Source organism: Branchiostoma lanceolatum, chromosome 3, assembly GCF_035083965.1.
Source record: "Branchiostoma lanceolatum isolate klBraLanc5 chromosome 3, klBraLanc5.hap2, whole genome shotgun sequence".
NCBI lineage: Eukaryota > Metazoa > Chordata > Leptocardii > Amphioxiformes > Branchiostomatidae > Branchiostoma > Branchiostoma lanceolatum.
In genome coordinates, this window is record NC_089724.1 from 12,299,165 (window position 1) to 12,312,984 (window position 13,820).

A 13,820-nucleotide genomic window follows, 5' to 3' on the forward strand; every position below is an offset into this window, starting at 1 on the left:
ATTTGTTACCGAGGAAAAGAGGAATGTTAATAGATAGAAAATATGCAATTGTAGGCATAATTAATGAGAAACTACTATAATTGCATACAGGTAAATGATGGCAATTTCATACTAGTGGCATTTGGAAGTTATGTGAATGTGAACATCGTTGAATCGAATTATGCTAATAAGGAGCTCCTTTGCATAATTGATGATAGATGTTAGCATAACCTTCTTTGATAAACTCATACTTTGGACAACTTCTGTTATTTGGGTGAAGACGATCAACTGGTATGATTTATGATTGATAAGAAACACTCCTAAATACGTCAGTCATAAAGGTTAAAATCATTTTTACGAAGGTATGAGGTCGTGGAACTCTAGTTGAAACTTGCTTTAAAGTTTAAGTGTTGAAGTCGGTTGGGAAGCTTCATGATTTAACGCAAAGGTACCGAGGTCACGGATTCCTCACTTGGCGCCGAGTAACGAACGCGTGAACAAAGCGACGTCGTCACTGGACTTCCAGCACGGAAGAAAGTTCGTCGCTAGAAATCCAGTGACGAAGGACTTTATTCTAATACTGGTTATATGAACACAAGTTTAGGACACACAAAATGTCTAATTTATTAACAGGTAACTCCAGTAACTTGACATGTGTAAATGCTCTCACAACCAACTTAGACTACTGCTGGCTAGTTACTTTCAGTAATACTTACACCGCCATGAATAACACAAAATATTGCTTTCATTGACAATATTCCTAATAATCATGAACAAAATGACTTCGAATAAATTGTTATTTCTGGGTGCAGCTTATTTGTAGGTATACAAAGTGTATCGTCGGATCATGTCAGTGGATGAATCGAACTCACCTAGGATCGAGTGAGCTTACAGCTTTACACTATTATGTTGTATAGTATGACGTATTTTTAAGTGTCATATTCATTGCACTGCAAACGTCTTCAACACATTGTCTCACTCATATGTTAATATATATGGACGGACTCTTTCAAACTATCAAACAAACACTGCACAAAAGATATATTGTCAAAAAATTGAATATGAACTTCAGCCCCCCATTAACACCGTGTAAAAGATTAAATTGTAGTTCTGTGATAAAGAAGTATACGGGGGCTGACTCTATAAGTCAAATCCAGACCTCTAGTCACATGTTACATAAGCAGACACTTGGGTCTGTACTGTCCGCTGCGCCTGATGTCCAAGTCATGAAGGACGTCGCCATCATAAGGCACGTAGTAAGGCGCCATGGCCTCGTCATAGCTCTGCACCGACAGGTTGTCCCAGTTCTGGATGTTTTGGGTCACTGCTTCGTTTTCTTCGTCGGTGGACGACGCGATGTCCATGGGCTCACAGCTGTAGTCGTCATTTTTGTCGTCCGTCAAACTGGGGAGGCTGAGGCTGAGAAAACTGTCGCCAAGGCTACAGGCGGTTTTAGCGTCTTTCAACGACATACCATGGAGTCCATACGTCATTTCCACATCCTGTCCGCAGTCTACGCGGTCCGTCATACTTGTGTGCTTCAGCGAATCCTCCGCTGGGTGCCAAAGGTCATCATCACTTATGTCACCCTCCGTGTGGGACCATTCAGTCGTTGACCCTGATGACGTGGAGATGGCGACGTTCGGGGGCTCGTCAACGTCGACGTCCACGTCAAATGACATGTAGACGTCGTCGTCGCCGTCAAGACACTTGTAGGACGGAAGGACATGCGTCTTCGGGACGCTGTCATGACGGCGACGTCCTGTCTTCTTTGCCACCTCTCCTTCGTGTTTCGGGGTCCTCGTTGACGCTTTGCTGGGTTTCTGGTCAAGTCGCTCTGTAGATAAAGGACAATGTCGTATAAGGAGAAAAAAAACATAACTATCAATACATTGGATATCAACATACCGAAAAATAAATGCATTAGATTTAGTTTTGAGCTGTCAGAAACGAAAGGTGAAAACTAGTGACCTACCAAAGGATGGAGAGAAGAACAGGTCGTAGTCCTCTACATGGTCTCCTGGATTCGTAATTGAGTTGGGAAGAGAAAGGAGCATGGTGGAGAATGAGAGCACTCGATAATATGTCATAAGGCAGGAAGAAATCTATGTTTCCTTGTTTCTCGATCTTAATGTACAAAACTATGATTGCTTGTTATTTCGATGTTTGAGTCAGCGAGGTACCTGTGTTTGGTATCATGTGTGCTTGGCCTGAGATATACCTGACAGAAGTATGATCCCCGTTGCCATGCTCGGTCTACATTGTTGCCACTCAATAGATCCCTTTCCAAAGCCCGGCGCGTTGGGTGAAAACGAGGGTTGGGCGGTAGAACACGGACGTATGTGCAATGACCGTCCGTTCTACCCAACGCGCCGGAGTTTGGAAAGGGATGTAAAATTTCTCAATTCAAGTTTATGAACGTTACATGACCGATTCAGCCACAACGAAACATAAGTAATAAGGAAAGAAGTGTGAATAGAAGATAAGGTTGTTGAGGGTGGATAACAGAACAAAATACCTGACGAGGGCGGGAAGAGCAGATCGGGATCAACCAGGTGTTCCCCCTTGTTGTCGGAGCCCTGGCACACGATCCGGGCGGTCCGTTTGTCGTGAGCTTGGTTAAGAATGCCACCGTCCAGGCGCTGAGGGTACTGCATGCCGGTCTCCAGACACCCTGGACAGACCACGAAACGGTCGTAGCGTAGTCCTGAAGGAGAAGAGATCAAGTAGTGTTATATACACACATAGCTCTGCAGCTATATGGTTTTTGGGACGACCTCCGCGCACAATATGATATTCTTAATAGCCATAAAAATTGAGCGCAAAATTGTGACCGCAACAAAAGTGATTATGAAAAGGTCTTCCCTTTAGATTTTAGACAAAAATGAATAGCTAACTGCAAGTTCAATCTAGATTTGATAACCGTCTCCTTCCTACCTGGCCAGCTGCCGAGCAGAGTCTCCATCTCGTTCAGAACCGGAACCAGGAGTCGCCACAGGCCGGTCACGTCGTCCCTTTTCCCTCGCACGGCGATCGCTACGCTGGTCTGGTCGTCCAGGATCTCCCGCACGATCAGCAGGTGTCTCCCGTCGGCCCGCCCGTAAACTCCGTTCACCCAGTCGATCCGGTACACCACGTACGGGTTGATCTTCGCACACAGCGTTTCGAATAGGCCTGGGGGACAGAGCTTGTGGAGCAGAAATTCGATCTCTATCTGTTTCATTCCGACGGGGAGCGTCACGGGCCAGTTCTCCTGGTAGTCTTCAAAGGTTTCCTCTTGCAGGAAATACGGGAAACGGAGGAGTTCGTTCGCATCCTGGTTCTTGCGAGGTCGCATGGAGAAACAGAGGCCGAAGAGTTTCATGAGGCCGATAAGGGCGTCCACCACTTCGGCATCTACCTTCAAGATTGACAAAAGACAGTCGAGCATGTCTCGAGAGAGAACAGCCTGCCCCAGGAAGTCTCGTTTTGCTCGGGCAAAGGTGAATTTGTCAAAATGACCGAACTCGCTGAACACAGGATTGCCGAAATCAAGCAGTTCTTCTGGTTCATGTTCAAAGACCGTTTTGAATGCATCCATCAGAAGCAGGGGGTTGTGGAAAATGTAAGATCCAACATCAGGACTGTACAAGAGAGAACCGCTATGGTCGAGGTATGTCAAAGCCGCTTTGATTGCATCCTTCCCTTTCAGTTCCGCTGATTGTGTTGCTATTCTGGCAAACTCAGTCACCGTAAGGTACACCCTTCCCGGATTCATCCTCCTGTTGGCTTCCAGGGCATCTTCCAGACGCGACCACGAAGCCGGAATCTGTCGATGGATGTTTGGGAAAATGTTTCGGCTTCTTGCGATGTCCACCAGTTTCTCTCTCAGTTGAGGAATACCTGAGAACGTCTTGGAACTGATCGTTACCATGTTGGGGATGATGTTGAGCCGGTTGGTTAGCAGGTGAGTGAGGTGTTTCTGCTTTTGTTGCAGAGACTCGTCAGACGGAATGTCCTCAAGATCGTCGTTGTCAGTTGATTCATCAAGTATGTCAGCTATGCTGCCGATTTGCTTCTCCAGCTCTCGTACCCCATCACGTTCCATCTTCCGTATCTGGAACAAGATGTCTTCGGTCTTCATCTGAACGTCTTCCACGGAGCACAGGTCGGTGTGGGTTCCTACTATAAGGACGTTAGCCCCGGGAACTCGAGCTGCAAGTGCGACCAGCCAGCCACCTACCTCATTGGGGAAGTTGTTGCGAGAGTAGTGACGGAGGTTGATTGTCAGAACATGGAGTGATCCTGTGTCGAGGAAAAACTTGTATGTGTGAGCGTAGACCTCGTGACCCCCCGTGTCGTAGAGAAGAAGTTCAATGTCCTCCAGTTTGACGGATTCGAGCTCCACTCCGTGAGTTCTCGCTTCAACTTCTGTGAGGAATGGCGAGTTGTTAACGAGCGATTTTCTCAAACTCGACTTCCCAGCGAGGATGGAGCCGAGGAGAATAACCTTCAGGCGAGGACGTAGCACGGCGTCCGACCGTCCCGTCTCTTCGAAAAAGCTGGCAATGGCGGCGAAGCCCTGGTCACACACTTCCTGCGGAGGGCTAACCAGACAGTTTCCCGCCGTTAAGATAACAGGATCCTCCAGTCGCACGATGTCTGCCGGTAGAGTCGTTAGCTTGTTCTTCCTCACATCTAACCACTGCAGATTGTCGACATGACAGAGCGTACTCGGCAGAGTCTCGATGTTGTTTCTAGAGACACTCATCATCTTCAGACTCTCGAACCGTCGCACATCGTCTGGGATGATGTCAAGCTTGTTGCCGTCCAAAACGACGTTGGCAAGATGTGGCAAGTACAAGATGACATCAGGAAAGTCTCCCAGTTCGTTGTCCTTCAACTCTATACTCCTAAGAGTGCGTAGCTCTCCAACCTCCGGGGGTACCTCTGTGAGCATACAGTTGTTGAAGGCAAGGCGGCGAATCTTGGACAGCTCCGACAAGCGCGGTGACAAATCATCCAGCCAGTTTCCACTCAGTGACAGAAGCTCAATGTGTTCTAACTGTGCGATTTCGTCTGGAATTTCCGAGATGAGATTGTTGTCGACCTTCAGCATCCGGAGATGTGAGGCATTGCAAAGTTCAACTAAGTCCGAAACGTTGTTGGCGGTTGCGTCCAAAGAAGTCAGAGATCGCAAGTGACCTATGTTGGGCAGAGCCATAATGGAGTTATTTCTCACATTCAGAACGCGAAGGCTAGGGAAGGTGTTCGGGCCGAATGCACCCCTGCAGCTGTCCACTCTGTTGTCAGCCAAGTTCAGCACTTCGAGATTTTGCATTTGTCCCAGACTTGACCCCAATCGCGAGATGCCGTTACAGCTGAGGTCCAGGGTTACCACGTTAGGAGGCATGGCGCTCGGTAACAGGTTGATATTGTTGTCATGAAGAATGACGTGTTCTAGTCGGTCTAGTTTGAGCATCTGTTCCGGAAGCTGATGAATCTTATTTCCGACTGCCTTGAAAGTCCTGATCTTCTTCATCTTTTGAACGTCCGAGGATAAGTAGTATATTCTGTTGTGACTAATGTCCAGGACTTCCAGGTTGCTCATGTGGCAGATAGACAGAGGTAAAGTGGACAGATGGTTGTAAGAAAGGTCAACTTTCCGCAGATTGTGCAGCTCCGAGATCTCTCGGCACACCACGAAGATCCTGTTTCCGCGGAGTTGCAGTTCGGTCAGACCAGTCGCACGCGCGATGTATGTAGGGACGCCCTCTATCTTGTTTTCGTTGAGTTTCAGGACTCTGAGAGATGCTGACTGACACACACTACTTGGCATGGAGGTCAAAAGATTCCGGCTCAGATCCAACAGGACGAGCTCTGTAGCCTTCGCCAGGTCGATACCTGTTATATAGGCGATCTTGTTCCCGCTGAGCAACAGAACGCGGAGCTGTGATAGACTGCTGATGTCGCTGGGAACCTTTTCTAATTGGTTGTGGCGAAGGTCCAGGTACTCCAGGTTAGGCAGCTCGCAAACGTCCTGTATGATCGAAGAGATGTTGTTGTAGGACGCGGTTAGTCTCTCCAGGTTGCCGAGAAGGCAGATGTTTTCTGGGATGCTGGATACGCTGTTCCTGCTAATGTCTAAGTCTACCAAACTGTCCAACTGGCACATTCTGTCTCCCATAACTTTGATCTTGTTGCGACTGATGTTCAGTGTTTGCAAGGAAAGCATGTCTGTGACCTCCCTGGGCACAAATCTAAGCCCGTTGTCGGACAAGTCAAGAACCTCGAGCATAAGCCCAGAGAATTCTGGAGGAAAGTGCTTGAGTCTGTTGCCAGATAGATTGAGGATTTCCAGGCACGGCAAGAAGCTAAGACTTTCCGGCAAGTCTCGGAGATTATTGCGACTGAGGTCAAGCCGCTCAAGGTACATCAGCGTGTTGATGTTCCGGGACAGTTCATCAAGATGGTTTCCTCCCAGCAGTAACCGCTCTACGTCACTTTCCTGTACAGCGTCGACTGGTAATTCTTTGAGGACGTTGTGACTAGCGTCGAGTTCTTCAAGGAAAGGAAGCTCGAACATCTCGGACGGAATATATTGCAACTTGTTGCCAGAGATGTTGAGATATTCGAGCTCCTCCAATCGCGAAATGGTGTCTGGCACCTTTCTCATCCCAGTCTGACTTAAGTCGAGGCGCTTAAGACTAGTCATCTGACTGATGACATCATGCATGTCATCTGGTAGCTTGTTCCTACTCAGATTTAGGACCTCCACGTTTTCTAGCATACCAACGCCGAACGGTAACGAGGGTATCTTGTTGTTAGAAAGGTCAATGTCCGTCATGGAGTTGATCCCACACACCTCTGTGGGAAATGACGACATTTCATTGGAGGCAAGACGGAGAACTGAAAGGGCATTGAGACTTGAAAACGAGTCTGGGAGTCTCTCAATGTTGTTCTTAGTAAGATCCAAGACCTTTAGTCTGGTGAGCTTCCCGAACTGTTCTGGCAGACTGGTTAGCCTGTTGTGGCTTGCCCGTAGGTGCTTTAGTTGGGAAAGCTCGACGACTTCCTCTGGTAAGGAGTAGAGGCCGTTGCTACCGATGTTCAGAGTCTCGAGGTGTTCCAAATTGTAGAGAGGCTTCAGGTCTGCAACCCAGTTGCGCTCGACATTTACGCTTTGCAGGGTCCTGATTTCTCCGAGCTGAGCAGGAATTTTACGGATCTTGTTGTGGGAGACGTCCAACACTTGTAGTTCCTTTAACATGGAGATACTCTCAGATATCTTTTTGATTCTGTTGCCTTGAAGGAAGAGGCACCTGAGCTTGCTGAGACCTAACAGGGAATACGGCACACTATCTAAGAACAGTCGGTTTGCGTGCAGAATCTTCAACTTCTTTAAGTTCTCAATGGCTGTGGGGACAGTGTTAATGTCGTTGTCACTGATGTCGAGTACTTCTAAGTTTGGGAGCTCGAACAACTCTCTGGGAAGCCCGCTCAAACGACAGCCGTCAAGATTAAGCGTTTTCAAACCCCTCAGTTTTGAGATTTTCCCTGAGATAAACATCCTCGGATTTTGTCCAATGTCCAGTTCTCGCAGATCATCGATGTCGAATAGTTCTTCGTTGACCTCTCTCAGATCTGTGCCCCTGAGTTTGAGTGTCTGCAGTCGCCGGAGATTGGAGATTTCGCGGGGAATTTTGATGACCCGGTTTTTGCTCAGGTCCAGACTTTCCACATGTCTCATCTCGAGTATTGACGGATGGATGCCGTAAAGTCTGTTTTCGCTCAGATCGAGATGCCTCATTCCAGACAGTTTGCCAAAGTCATCAGCAACCTGTCGGATTCTGTTGTTCTTGAGTTTCAGAACCCGGATATCTTCCAGGCTTGCTATTTCTTCTGGCAGGACCCTTATCCTGTTTCCCTCAGCGCTCAGATAGACCAGCTTCTGCGCCTGATAGACGCACGGAGGGATCTCCGTGAGTTTGTTCCCGTCTAGATTCAAATGTTCGAGGCCGATAATGTCCACGTCATCGACAGGGAACCCCGAGTCTGTCAGGTTGTTGTTGCTAAGTGACAAGTGACGTAGGAACTTCATCTTGTCAAGCACCTCGGAGACGCTGGATATATTGTTGTTGTCCAGAAGCAGCGTTTGTAGGGCCATGGGCCTTTCTATGTCCCCCGGTATTGTTCGGATCTTATTGTTGGTCACTTTCAGCGTCTTCAAGCACGTCAGGTAAAACACTTCTTTTGGGATGGACTTAAGCCTCATATCTGAAAGATCTAGCTCCTCTAGGCATTGCAAAGCAGGCAAGACTTCGAAGGAACTAATGTTATTTCCGCTAAGCTTGAGTGCTCGAAGTCTGTACAGCTTACCTAGCTTGACGGGTAGGGATTTCACTTTGTTATTTGAGATGTCTAGCACCTCCAGATCTTCTAGGGCAAACACTTCTTCCGGGATCGTCTGCAGATGGACGCGGGACATATACAACTCCTTCAGTTTGCTCAAAGTTGAAATCGGAAATGACGAGATACGATTTCCGGAGACGTCTAAGATGCGGAGGCCTTTCAACTTTAAGATGCTCTCGGGGATTTCCGTAATGTCGTTGTCCGCTACGCGAAGAATCTCTAGCGAATGGATATTGAATACTTCTTTGGGAATACTTCTCAGGTTTTGGTTTGATAGATCGAGCTCGACCAGTGTTTGTAACTTTGACAGGAAAGAATACTCAACGATTTTGTTGCCGCTGAGATTGAGAACCTTCAGATCTCGGAGATTTCCGATTTCATCTAGGATTGAGGTCAGATAATTGTCGCGGAGGTCAAGAGACTGAATGTCCGCCATCTTGCAAACACCGGCTGAAAGGTGATTGAGGCAGCGATCAGAGAGGTCAAAGTGTAAGTGTGGAGGAATGGAGGGTTTTCTGTTTTCCACTTCTAGACTTTGAACTTCAGCATCGCTGTCGTCGGTGTCACCATTGACCATGGCCTCCATAATGATGGTTTTCTGTAAAAGAGCAAGAACTGTTGTTAAATCTATGAATATAAACGAAAGTGTTAATTTTGTTGCGCATCATGACATCGCCCCCGGTTAAATGGCTATGATATATCCCTCTTTTTCATATTTTCCTCCCTATACTCTATTTTGGGCACAAAGACAGATATTTTTGTTCACTAGTCTTCTTGTATTCTTCCGTAAGTTTACAAAGAAGGCCCAAATGACGTGACGTGAAATTTGATATGTTAGAGATATATTCTCAGGATTTCAAAATCGTTTTCTTCATTTTTTGGCCATTTTTGTCTAAAAAGTATTTGATTAAGTAGATGATTAGATTAAAGGTACAGTACTATGAAAATTGGTACACACAGTCAGTTAAGAACGTTCCATACTATACTGTACTATACTATACTCACTCACTATACTATACTGTACTGTACAAATCTTGTAGGACCCCCCCCCCCAACACACACACACACACACACACAGGCCGTCTCTGTCGCACGACAACACCTTTTTAAACAGTAACGTTACAATCCAAACTCAGTTCCATACTTATTTGTTTGCTGGTGCTACCAGGGACCTGAGCAAATAAGTCCTGCAAGAATGCGTTGCGGTACTTAGTCCTGGTGAATGTATTTCTATCTGTCCTGCGTTGACATTTCAGCTTTCATCTGCGTTCTGGTTACTAAAGTTTGTAGAGCTGCCGAAATCTAGTTGAGATAAGAGTATCGCTGCCATTGGGTTAACCGTGCTACCGGCGACGTTCTATTGAAACAACCTGAAGCATAGGATGCCCCGCGTGTTTCCAAGCGGGGTAGTAGGTAACCTGGATTCCAGGCTGTTGTCAGGGCCTACATAGGGCAGCTATTCGGCTCTATGGCCAACGTTCCCCCAAGGAAACTTTGCCTCATCCCACTTTTGCTACAAGTCGTCCTGAGTGATGTGTGGCAAAGTTTACTTAAGGTATGCACGTTGGCGAAGGTTGGCCTGTGTAGACCCTGGTAACAGTCTGGATTCCAGGCTATTAGGTTGAGGGAAGGGCAAGCGTTTGTTTTGACACAGGTAGCTTTGGTCTCTTACTGATTAGTTCTTATTCCATGCAACTATGTAAAACATGATAACATTTCATTGCGACACTTCAATCTCAGGAACCCCTTGTAGCATAGTTTCCAAGGATACATTTGCAACATAAGCTAGAGAGTAGGCAGTCGCCAATACCCGGTCGGGTGTCGGGTCCCTACCCTTCAGTCGGCTTACGGGGACACTGCACTTTTATTTGTATAAAGTAACATGGGCAACAACAAGTACCTACTGTCAAGCTTCTGGGAGAAACGTAACGTTGACTAAAACCTCACATTAGATCACATAGACCATGCAGTAAAGAAGGGTACTAGGAGATGGTGAGCCGTGAGCAAGGTGAGAAAATTAAATGCCCTCTGCACAGCCGGGGGACAGCACTGAGTCAAGTCCTGGTACTGGCACATCTAGACTACTGCAGCTCTGCACGGGCAAGTAAATATGTGAAAAACATGAAACGGCTTCAAATGATACAGATCGGACTGCAGACTCGACCTTGGATGCGACAGGCTAGGGTGGTTGCCCGCGAAAAACAGGATCCAACAGAAAAGCGTGGTGACTTTTCTTAGAATAAAAGAAAACGAACTGCCCGTTTCCCTAGATAAACATACCACAATGTAATCATACGACTATCAAACCAGATCATCAAAGTCACAAACAAATGCTCAGAAAAATGCTTTCTGCACAGAATGTCTAAAACTTTGAAATTGTAAGGGTATCAGAATTTTCCCCATGGTATATGACCTCATGCAGACTTATCTTTTTATCACTTTTGGCGAATTTTCTTTAGATGTATATTCTGTATATGCTAGAAGTTATGCAAAAAACTTGCAAAGCACCCTGAACCGTGAAGCCATGGCCATAAAGCGGTGAAATCTGTATTCTTGAGTGACAGAAAATCACATTTTTTAGATAGCCAGGAAAATGGAAGATCGAAAATTCTGAAAATACGAGTGCTTCAGTCATTTGGTTGGGGTGCCCTTGTAACTCATGCACATCAGGGGTCACATACGTCATATGTACACATGTGAACTCTACTCTTCAAAGTCTGACCCACAGCAGATTATATTGCACCCCAGAAAAATGCCGCAGTGTGTAACAATCGTCTTTCAGAAACCTGTCCTTTCACTTCAGTGGAGCTGGTATCATGTGGCAATGTGTAAGATCGCAACGATCAATAATTCAGTAAAGAAACATAAGCCAAGACAAGCGTGTGGCCTGAAGGTCTACATCTGAGTTTGCCAAGAATTAGACTCCAACAATGAAAGTTGTTTACACAACATGACCCAGTCTGTGTGCATAACCCGCAGCAATTCAGACACTGGCGCATGTTAAACGATACCTTTAAAGTGAACATTAGTGGTTTTAGTAAAAATGTTATGAGTACACTACGTCTTTTGCCATTCCAAAAATCATAAGTAAACGCCCACGCAATCTATGTGGTCCCGTCTATTGAACAAACCTGTGTTGCAACAGATATTGTTACACATATTCGTATAATCTAGGCATTCATGAGCGAATGAAAAGGTTTGTTTGAGAATGAGCTGCTCGTTAGAAAAGCATTTAGACATGTTGAACGTATCACAAGATGGAATAGAAGCATTCACATGTCGAATGAAAGACAGCGGTATCCTGCTTTTTCAAATGCAGGGAAGCAATTTTACCCGTTAGATCGTTTTTGTCTAAGGAAAAGCGCACCAGAGACTGAGTGTCGCGTTTCAGCCCTTTGTCCCTCCTGCGACTTGTTTCCGTGATCTAGAATCAAGTGTCAACGAACTTTTTTGGCGGTTGCAGCAGAGACGTTACCCTAAAAACAATACTTACTAAATCACTGGAGAAGAGCCTCAAGCTTAGCGTGCAGATTGCACCGTAACGTTCTTGAGTAGTACGAAAACAGCACAGAAAAGCCGACAAATATTTACCCTGAATCAAGTCGCTTATATTCTCAGTTTGCTATGCGCGTCCAGTTTGGCCTCCTATGAATTATTCAGCCCATGCTAGATGTGGTTTCTAGCATCATGACGCCGTCCTCCCATACCACAACACACAGTAATGATGATATCTCTCCATATCAGAAAATAATCGACAACAAGAGGTTTTGTCAGTGCCACAACGTTACCCCGACTACCGACTATAGGACGCCATCTAAGGCCATGGAGACCCAACTTCTACCGATTTTACACCCTGCCCCTTGGGAGAATTCAAGGAGGGACAGCGACACCTTTTCTGATTATGGCGGCCCCGCCCCATTCACTTCATATCCGACACATGTCGGCTGGCCGTGTTAGGAAACATATTTCACATCTACTTGGAGATTCCATAGATCTATTATACATCCTACAGCGTAGAAGATACAGTGGGCGGTACAAGGCACAGCCACGCTCTAATTGTAACGTACTGGCTTAACAGCTGATTGAAAACTGATTCCCACAGGGATTTCTTAACCAGATGCAAAGATAAGAAGGCAAACAGTCTCACTTTCATGTGTGCTAAGTGTGAAGTTATGCTTACATTGCTGCATACAAGCGTAAACAGTGCACTGATCGATACACACGGGGTCTCCAAAGTTGCGCCAAGTTTGTTGCTTCATACGGTCAGCTTTCAATGCCATTATTCAATGCAATAGCTAAATGGGCGTGGTCTCCGCTGAGCAAAACATTGCCACACAAAAGCTATGTATATCTCAGGTAGGCTTTAATGAACTTTGGCTGAGTTATTCACTCCACCCATATACCACCAGCGCTAGCGTTGTTAGGTGCTTTGTTGGGTTGTATATCACTTAACATTACCTGGGAAATGGCACGTCCGAATTCTCCTGAGGACAGTAGACGTCATAAAATATCATAGAAAAGAGATTGAGTCAACGGGTTTTATTTTGACAGGGGGACCTACATGGAACTCAGCATCTAAAACGTAAACAGTTACTCGGCTTAAACATAGTTCTACGTTGTGCATTCGTAGCCAGAACTTGCTATAAGTTGGGGTGGAAAATGAGAAGTTCTCACCTGTCAGTTCACGGTAGACAACTTCAATGTGGGCCGGAGAGCCTTCCACTCCACAACACCACCTGTTGGAATCACGACGTCGCAGATTGGATCTTCCCCTGCCGACTACAGGCAGTAGACCAGCACCGCACACAGCTCCCGATGTGACCACGAACACGCGCACACAAAATCCGCGGTCACACAAACGTTTAGCTCCCGGCGGCCGACGACAAATATTGTGTGTTTGCACAGCTATATTGTTGAAAGTGGTTCCAGCACATACGTGTGGCTGGGCACCGCCAGAAGAGTCACTGGTGGTGAGGCTCAGGTTCCCCGTGTCACAATCCCGCGACCTGCCGCCAAATGTGGCGCCACCTACTTTGGATACTTCGGGGGTGACTGGTGTACCTTTTCACAGCATAGTATCATACTTTGGTATATTGCTTTCTAGCAAGTTGTAGTCTTGATCGAGACATTACTGGTATGCTTCAGAAACGTACCTATGCAGCGGAGGTGTAAGGAAAGTATGCATGGCACCCCGCCTACGATATTGAGAGTGGTTCGACCTGACAATTGTGTAAAAGAGCGTGACGCCCGTTGCCAGGAGACCCATTGTGGGAAAAGGAAATGTGATCCTGCAGGTAGAGCTAAACGCGTACCTGGGCTAGATTGTTTTTCTTCCCCCGGTCCGGTGTTTGGGTTTGCCAGTGCCAATGTTTAGGGCCGTTTACGTCGTTTCCAGTCCAGGCGTCAAAGCCATTCACACACGCGTGAAATTTCACAAGCGCCTGGACATT

General features: G+C 46.4%; 1 protein-coding gene across 2 annotated transcripts; it reads right to left on the bottom strand.

Annotated features, from left to right (window-relative positions):
• Positions 1 to 531: 531 nt before the first annotated feature.
• Positions 532 to 13,581, bottom strand: LOC136430319 (uncharacterized). Of its 2 annotated transcripts, XM_066420821.1 has the most exons (5): positions 13,045 to 13,581; positions 2,917 to 8,968; positions 2,498 to 2,686; positions 1,955 to 1,999; positions 532 to 1,816 (listed from the first exon to the last, which is right to left on the bottom strand). In XM_066420821.1, the coding sequence occupies exons 2-5, from the start codon at positions 8,954 to 8,956 to the stop codon at positions 1,152 to 1,154; spliced, it is 6,939 nt and encodes a 2,312-aa protein (XP_066276918.1). In that variant the 5' UTR covers positions 8,957 to 8,968; positions 13,045 to 13,581; the 3' UTR covers positions 532 to 1,151. The 2 variants fall into 2 exon arrangements, with proteins under 2 accessions (XP_066276918.1, XP_066276919.1); XM_066420822.1 differs by lacking the exon at positions 1,955 to 1,999.
• Positions 13,582 to 13,820: the final 239 nt, after the last annotated feature.

Bases quoted from the DNA above. Each gene is read 5' to 3' on its own strand.
- LOC136430319 (XM_066420821.1), bottom strand. From the start codon at position 8,956: ATGGAGGCCATGGTCAATGGTGACACCGACGACAGCGATGCTGAAGTT. The intron at 2,000-2,497 runs GTATTTTGTTCT...TTACGAATCCAG, and splicing joins GCTCTTCCCGCCCTCGTCAG to GAGACCATGTAGAGGACTAC. The intron at 1,817-1,954 runs GTAGGTCACTAG...CTTTATCTACAG, and splicing joins GTTCTTCTCTCCATCCTTTG to AGCGACTTGACCAGAAACCC.